The sequence below is a fragment of the Sinocyclocheilus rhinocerous genome, unplaced genomic scaffold (assembly GCF_001515625.1).
Source record: "Sinocyclocheilus rhinocerous isolate Xijiao unplaced genomic scaffold, SAMN03320098_v1.1 scaffold148, whole genome shotgun sequence".
NCBI lineage: Eukaryota > Metazoa > Chordata > Actinopteri > Cypriniformes > Cyprinidae > Sinocyclocheilus > Sinocyclocheilus rhinocerous.
In genome coordinates this window covers 3163063-3170995 of record NW_015653472.1, presented here as the reverse complement: position 1 = coordinate 3170995, position 7933 = coordinate 3163063, and the positions used below count along the sequence as shown (strand labels likewise).

Below are 7933 nucleotides of genomic sequence, written 5' to 3'. Positions count from 1 at the left end.
CAGGATTTTTCTCCATATAATAGACTTAAATGGTGGCCAATGGGCTGAAGGTCCAAATTGCAGTTTCAATGCAGCTTCAAAGGGCTCTACATGATCCCAGCTGAGGAATAGGGCTCTTATCTAGTGAAACGATCGGTCATTTTCTTAAAAAAATAAAAATAAAAATACTTTTTAAGCACAAATGCTCGTCTTGCACTAGCTCCACGATGTGCGTCCGCAAATTCACGCATTACGTAATCATGTTGGAAAGGTCACGCACGGTTAACACTTCGTCTGCGTACTCCGGTTCAAAAAGTTAGGGTAGGGTGAAAAACTCCATCTCATTTTCTCCTCCAACTTCAAAATCGTCCGACATCATTGTTTTTGTAAAGGGCGTTGGGCTTTCTTTGCATGTTCGCTTTGTAAACGCTGGGTCGGTACTTCCTCCTACGTCACACGTGACCTTTCCAACGTGACTACGTAATGCGTGTGGTCGAGATAGTGCAAGACGAGCATCTGTGGTTAAAAAGTATATACATTTAAATTTTTTTAAGAAAATGACCGATTGTTTCACTAGATAAGAGCCCTATTCCTCGGCTGGGATCGTGTAGAGCCCTTTGAAGCTGCATTGAAACTGCAATTTGGACCTTCAGCCCACTGGCCACTATTTAAGTCCATTATATGAAGACAACCACGCCTACCTAAAACAGCTCGTTCTAACATGCCCCCACATGCCTCCGCTCACTTAAGCTGGCCTCCGCTCACTCTAGGCCTCCGGCCGCCGCTCACGCTAGCCCGCCGTGTGTTTCATTGTGAAAGCAAAACTACTTTGTTTGTCCTTCCATTCAAACGCGAGTTTTGAGCAGTGTAGAGTAGCGCTTGTTGTTTGTCATTTCTCCGATCACAAATGCAGACATGGTTTTATGTTTACGCGGCGCGATGCAGCGCAACTCGTAAAAAGACAGTATAAAGGCTTGTTCACACCGGGACGAATATCGCGTGCGATAGAGCTGCTGGTCTCATTGGTGTCTGAACACAAAGAGCTTTATGACAAACGCGACAGCGACTACAAAAATCTCGATAAGAGGGAGCTGTTATGGAGAGAAATTGACACAAAATGAACACAAAAGACGCGTCAAAAAACGTCAGCGATAAGCGTGCGCGATAATCGTCCCAGTGTGTACGAGGCTTAAGTCATTATAATCCGTAATTATGTCCCCACTGGATGCCACAAATGCCTCGTTTATAATGGGTTTTAATGTTTTTGTCTCGTCGCTCCGGCCGGACAGGGCATCACAATATGGTAAGGGGCGTAACATTTCCGTCATGTGCTTGAGGTATTCGGCCAATCACAACGCACTGGATAGCTGGCCAATCACAGCCCACCTTGCTTTTCAGACCGATGAGCTTTGTAAAAAAACTACGCGTTTCAGAACGCGGGGCATAGAGGAGAAACAATAATGTACAGTATGTGGAAAATAATTGTTTTTTTAACCTTAAACCGCATAAACACATTTCATTACACCAAATACACAAAATAATGTTCTTTTTAGCAACATCATATGACCCCTTTAATTTGTCTTTGGTAGGTGCATGTCCCTAGCATCCATCCCCATATTTATGTCCATGTTTTTTGTCACTTCTTTTGTGGGTAATGGTAACCTGGAATGCTTGTTTCAATGGCACTGACAAAACAAATAGTACAGAGATTTAACAGTGTAATTCGATATCATTACTTTATAGCTGTGGAGTGAAGTGAAGTACCCTTAAGGTAGTAATTTTAAGGGGGACAATTCACAACATGATGTTTTTTTGTCACATTAAACCCTTGGGAAAAAACACAAATGTAATAACAGACTTGGACTCTCCAAGATTTATCATGTTAAATCGCAAGCAGATTTGCTTTGTACTGGTACAGCCGTTTAGCTGCGTGGCACAGTTTATATTGTCCTTGGGGCCGTCTTGCATAAGGAAACAATGAGATCTCTCTGTTTCTCGCCCTCTACTCCAGACCAGACGCCGACTCCCACTCGTTTCCTGAAAAACTGTGAAGAGGTGGGCTTGTTCAATGAGCTGGCAAGCACGTTCGAGCAGGAGTTCCCTAAGGCCCAGGAAGATGAGGACAAGAGGGCCAAGAACCCGGTGAGCTATGGGACTGGGTGGAGGGATTCAGTCAAACAGTCAGACGTGCTCCAAACATGAGGAGCTCGGGCTGCCTGCTGCCAGAAACTCAGATTTATGGACTGCAGAGTTCCCTATCAGTTCTCATGTGTAGCACCGTCTCGTCTCTCTCTCTCTCTGTCTGTCACATTCTTCATTTGTCTTTCTTGTTTTCCATGTAGTTGCCTGCTCCTAATTCAGGAGCACTTGATATGAGTTTGCAAACGCCTTCAGACATTAAGGTGAAAGAGGAGGACCCCGTGGAGGTGGACTCCTCTCCGCCTACCAGCCCTGACTCCATCTCCAGCATGTCAGATAGCAGCAAAGAGGCCTTAAGCAGAGGAAAGGTACATGCTTTATGCAAACCAGACTGCTAGAGCAAAACCAAATACTAAAAATACCTAATACCTAAAATGTTAGGATTTTGAAACATGATTCTGACATTGATCGTGTGACTTTTTGTACAGACAGTCAGATGTACTTCCACTGAAGCACAAGATACTCTTTAGATCATTCTCAAATCATGGAGAACATGATAATCAGGTTTTTATAACCAGAGCTTGAGTTCTGCAAAAGGAGGACAAATCAAATACTAAGACATTATGAAATTCATATACATTTTTACATTGAGCTTTTTGCTTCTATTGGTATGTTAAAATTATCATTTGTAATAAAAAATAATTATAAAACAAGTTAAAATAATTTATTTCATTTAATAGTTAATTAATAATGAATGGAAAATTATTATACATGATTTTGTAATGATTATTTTCAAGCATTTATTAAATTATCCAAATAATTTATTTATTTAATTAATTAAAATACAATAAATAAAAAAAATAAAAATTAAAAAAATTAAAAATTTAAGCATTATCACTAGTGATCTGAAGACTTTTTGTAGAATACTTAGAATATAAAATAGATAAAATGGATAATTGTAAGGTATGCTAGCACACATTCAAAGTGGCCACTGTAGAGACCATAATTGTACCATTTCACTAAACTACGTATTTAGCAGTAACTGAACTAGATGTGTTGCATCACTAAACAAACAGTCGTGACTGGATGACTGGATGCAACCAGTGTTGATTTTTGAATTATTTTGTGCTTAGCTGGCTGATTATCTTTCTTACAGTATTCTCCTTCAAAGCCTGCCGTCAGTTCGGCTCCCACCCCTGCCATAGTGCGTCCTGGCTACCTCCCACTGCACCTGGGTTATGACGGCCTGCAGCCCACCATGCCCTCCCCTACCTCTGTCATCACACACACCCCACCATCCAACCGCACACTGGGGTAAGAGTACAACCACAGCCTATCACTGTGGAGCCGTTGTTTTGGGCCGTCAGCTTATTCTCTGTGACTCATTTCTATATGACTCACTGTGCTGCTATAAGTTGGTGTTGTAGTAATTCTTAGGAAACCGTGGGAAGCTGGCTCATTTATGCTATACTTGACGTTCAACGAATGTTTGGTCAGGTAGTGGACAGGAAGAGAGCAGAATTTCAGTCTGTGCATTGCTTTCTGCTATTGCTGCTTGTGCAAACTGGAAATTTCTCTACTTCTGTTTTAGATCTCCCACAGTGCCGTACCCAATGATGATGCTTCCCAATGGTCAAACAGTTCCTGTTCTTCCAGGCCCTATGCAGATGCCCTCTGTAATATCTGTAAGTGTGAAGTGTATCTCTGAGTATGGAATATTAATATATGGAGTACAAAGAGATGGCCCACTCAAAGGAAAAAGAATGGAAGAGTTTGTGACAGTCGACTTTTTGTTTACTGTAAAACTGATTTTCAAACTGGGGTCTGCAAGGTGGTACTGGGAGGTCTGTGGAAAATTCATTGTTATTGTTAGTTAAAACTAAAGCTATTACATTTTTTTTAAAAATTGAATAAAGCTGAAATCAAGCCAAATATAAATATTACACGAAAAAATACTTAAAGAACTGTTGCCTTGAAATGTTCTCTTGGTGACTAACTGAAATAAAATAACTTTTAGTTAAAGTACCAAGATTTCCTAGAAATAAAACAAAATTAGTTTTTTATTTTAATAAAAATAAAGCTAAATAGAATATAACACTAAATAGAACTGATAAAATGACAAAGCACAAAACAAATTTACTAAAACTAAAATTTAAATGAAAACTGGAAATTTAAAAATAAATTCTAAATATATTAATAACTAATATAATAGTATATAAATAATACTAAAATAAGACTTAGGAAAACTTCACAGTAACTAAAATTATTTAGATTTTTTTAAATAAATACTAATATTTTCCAGATAATATTTAAATAATTTATTTTAATATTTAAATAATTTTAACAATATTATTAATTATTTAATTTTTAAACAAAAGTTTGTCTTTTCATCACACCATTTTTTCTCACACAGTATATATCAGCCTTTATAATTTGTGGAAGAGGTCCTTTGTATCATCTTTGCATCAAGGAGTCTGTAAAATGCCTTGTATTAGCATAATTTGACTTAAAGAAGCAAACTTTGTTGATTTGAAATATATTATTGAAATGTAATCCTGACAAACAGTTGGCGATTTCAGTCCTTCAATCACATTCAAGTAGACCGGAGCTGAACTTGAGTACCCATTACTTAGAAAATAGATTCTCGTGACTTACCTTAAAGGGACTATTCTGTGATTCAATTTTAAAGGCAAAGTGTGTAATATTTTTCCAATGTTAAATGTCATACAACGCCCCCTTGTTTCAGCAGTGTCACTTGTAGCAAAAAAATGACCCACTTCTCTTTTAAAATGGTGTTCATGTGAGCAGTTATTTCTGATCTTTGGAGTCATTCATAATTTGCCTCATGATATGTTTTGCATTTTGTCCCTGTGGTGTAGCTGGCGAGGCCCCTGTGTATGGTGCCCAACATTCCAGGAATACCCGGCCCTCCACTAGGGGGCAGCAGCAGCGGCTCGTCTTCACCCTCTGGTTATAACCCCCACAATGAGGCAAAGATGGTGAGGGCAAATCTGTTTTCTTCCTAATCCAGCCTGTGGATCATTTTGCTGAATGCTCGGATGCATAGCTTTCTCTTAGTGTTCCCATGTTGAAAGTCTTTATCCAGCACATCACATGGGTGATAGTTTTCACAACAAACAAACACAGGCTGTTCGGACAAAGCAGCTCTGTAATTAACAGTCTGTATTTCAAATACACTTATTATACAGGCATATGCAAAAAATGCCTATTTTCATAATAGAGTAGTTTGTGGGTGGTTTAACGACTAGTCAGTCTGTATAGTTTGGCTCATTTAGTAATATATAATAGTCATTTATAATAGCTAATTCAGATTATTAATAAATAATACTAAAATAACACTAGAAAAATTGCTATGTTTATGTTTTCTTTATTATTAATAAATAGCAGTACATTTCTTGGTTTCTTACGAGATGTTTGCTTAAGTCATAAGTTAAATCTAGATGACCATCCCGACCCATAGAAATAATAATATGCAGAAGTTCACACGTTTATTTCCTTTCGGTCACATGATTTCTCTCTCTGAGTTACGGTTCAGTTTTATGAAATGACTTCAGAATGCCAATCTGTGCCACATTACCATGGTGTATTTGTTGTTATTCCCAGAGGTTGAAGGCAGCATTATCTCAGCAGATGCCCGTGGCTCAGGGTTGTCTTGGTGTGGCGATGGGGTCCAGTGCGATGGTCCCTCAGAGGGTGGAGCAAAGCCAGCTGCTGGTCCAGCATCCAGATGCCCCATCCCCTGCTCAGCCACAGGTATCGCGTGTTTTTACACTCGAATTGTCGAGTGCAAACATTAAATATACAACAGATGCCTGAACAGATGCCTTCATGTTTGTCAGGGAGCAATCTTTCACTTTGCTGTGGCATTGCGCAGTAAACATCCTTGTTTACTCTGCCCTGCTGTGTTCAGGTGTCACCCGCTCAGCCCACCGGAGGTCGCAGGCGGAGGACGACTGATGATGACCCTGATGAGAGGAGGCAGCGCTTCCTGGAGCGGAACCGGGCAGCAGCTTCTCGTTGCAGACAGAAACGCAAGATATGGGTCAACTCTCTGGAGAAGAAGGCTGAAGAACTCACCTCCTTCAACGTCTCGCTGTCGGTTAGTGTGTGCGAAAGATTTTCTGACTTTTTTTCATCTAAAATGTGAATGAGCACTGATATATTGCTTATAACATCTTGAGAAATGTGTGACGTGGTTCCTCTGTGTCTTTCAAAATTTTGACAGTATGTAAATTTTTGTATGCAGTGCATGGAAAACCCAGATTTTATGCAATCGGAGCATACTGTGTGGGATTCTGTATCCCATGATGCAGTGCATTTGTCCATAATTTCTATCTAAAGAGTCAAGATTGAACCAAAAGCAATGTAAACTGTGATGTTATGTTACTTTTGTGTGGCAAAAGTTAAGATAGATTTTGTTTGCGCAAAATTGCACAAAAGATGGCAAAAAAGGCTATTTATTTCCCACATAACTGGATGTCACTCACCAAGATGTAAATATGTAATGTTACAAGATCATGTAACAAACATGTCGCATAACATGCTCTGAAATGTTTAACTTTATTGCAAACATACTGCATACTGTTTCACATACTGGTTATTAATATCTTTACATATACTGCAGTATTGCTAGTATCTCATTCCAAACATAGCCTGAGACTAGATAATTTATTTTATTACAAGTATTGCCATTATTTGAAATTGACTTTATCATTGACACTATTAATAATAACCATATTTGTAATAATAATTTATTATAAGAATAAAACATTTTAATATATACTTTTAATTTATGTATTTGTTTGTTTTTATTTTATTTTATTTCATTTTGTTTTTTTATTTTTGTTTATTTTACATTTAAATAAAATTATTTTACATACATTTTTACAATTATTGCCCTTATTTTTATTAAAAAAATGTATGTATGTATTTATTTATTAAATTGTTTTACCATTACTGGCCTTATTTTATTTTTTATTTTTATCATGTGTACTGTTATGTTTTTTTTTCTTCATTGGTTTTGTTGTGTGCATTGATGGTTTGGCATTGTACTTTGAAATTTAGTAGATACAAATGTGTTTGCAAGTATTTTGTTGTCAGCTAGTTTTTGTCCAAGTGTGATGATCACACCTTTTTTTTCCTGTATTTGTATCTGTACAAGAACGAGGTGTCTCATCTACGAAATGAAGTTGCTCATCTAAAGCAGTTGCTGTTAGCCCATAAAGACTGTCCCGTCACCAACCGCCAGAAGAAAGCTGTCTACTTGGGTGAGTGGAGCTCACATTGAGGTCTTTCACTTGCATCTGCAGGATCAAACCTTCATTTTTTTATGTCTCTCAGGAGAGGAGCACATGAAAGAGACATCTGAGCCCACGGGCTCCCCGGCACCGGTCATTCAGCACAGCTCTCTGGTCCCCAGCCCCTCATCTGCAGTAGGGCCCAACGGTCTGAGCTCCCGCGCCGCGGCCGAGGCGGTGGCCATGTCAGTGCTGGCGGGGATGGGCAGCCAGCGGGGGGAGAGCGGCAGACCGTCGCACATCATCATGGCCACACAGTCTCACCCATCCAGCAGATGATGAGCGCAGCTAACTGTCTGCCTGGGACTCTCCGCATCCCGGGAGAGGGGCAGATCTGTGAGAGGAGAATGAACTCTGTTCCCATTCTTCAGTCTGGTTCCCTCTCATGCCATCAAGCTCTGGCCTGGAGATCAGCTGCATTCTGGGAATGAAACTGGGACTGTGTACACATACAGTGGGGAAAATATTTATTTGATCCCCTGCTGATTTTGTACGTT

The 7933-nt window shown here is 39.2% G+C and overlaps 1 protein-coding gene across 1 annotated transcript in view; it reads left to right on the top strand.

Moving 5' to 3' along the window:
• The window catches only part of LOC107716199 (cyclic AMP-dependent transcription factor ATF-7-like), a 26657-nt gene extending 18724 nt beyond the window's left edge, over window positions 1-7933 (top strand). The window contains exons 4-12 of the mRNA XM_016522568.1: window positions 1991-2121; window positions 2322-2486; window positions 3275-3432; window positions 3710-3803; window positions 4998-5117; window positions 5743-5892; window positions 6050-6238; window positions 7301-7406; window positions 7480-7933. Coding sequence (XP_016378054.1) covers window positions 1991-2121; window positions 2322-2486; window positions 3275-3432; window positions 3710-3803; window positions 4998-5117; window positions 5743-5892; window positions 6050-6238; window positions 7301-7406; window positions 7480-7715 — 1349 coding nt within the window. The 3' untranslated portion in view covers window positions 7716-7933. The remainder of the gene's footprint in view (window positions 1-1990; window positions 2122-2321; window positions 2487-3274; window positions 3433-3709; window positions 3804-4997; window positions 5118-5742; window positions 5893-6049; window positions 6239-7300; window positions 7407-7479) is intronic.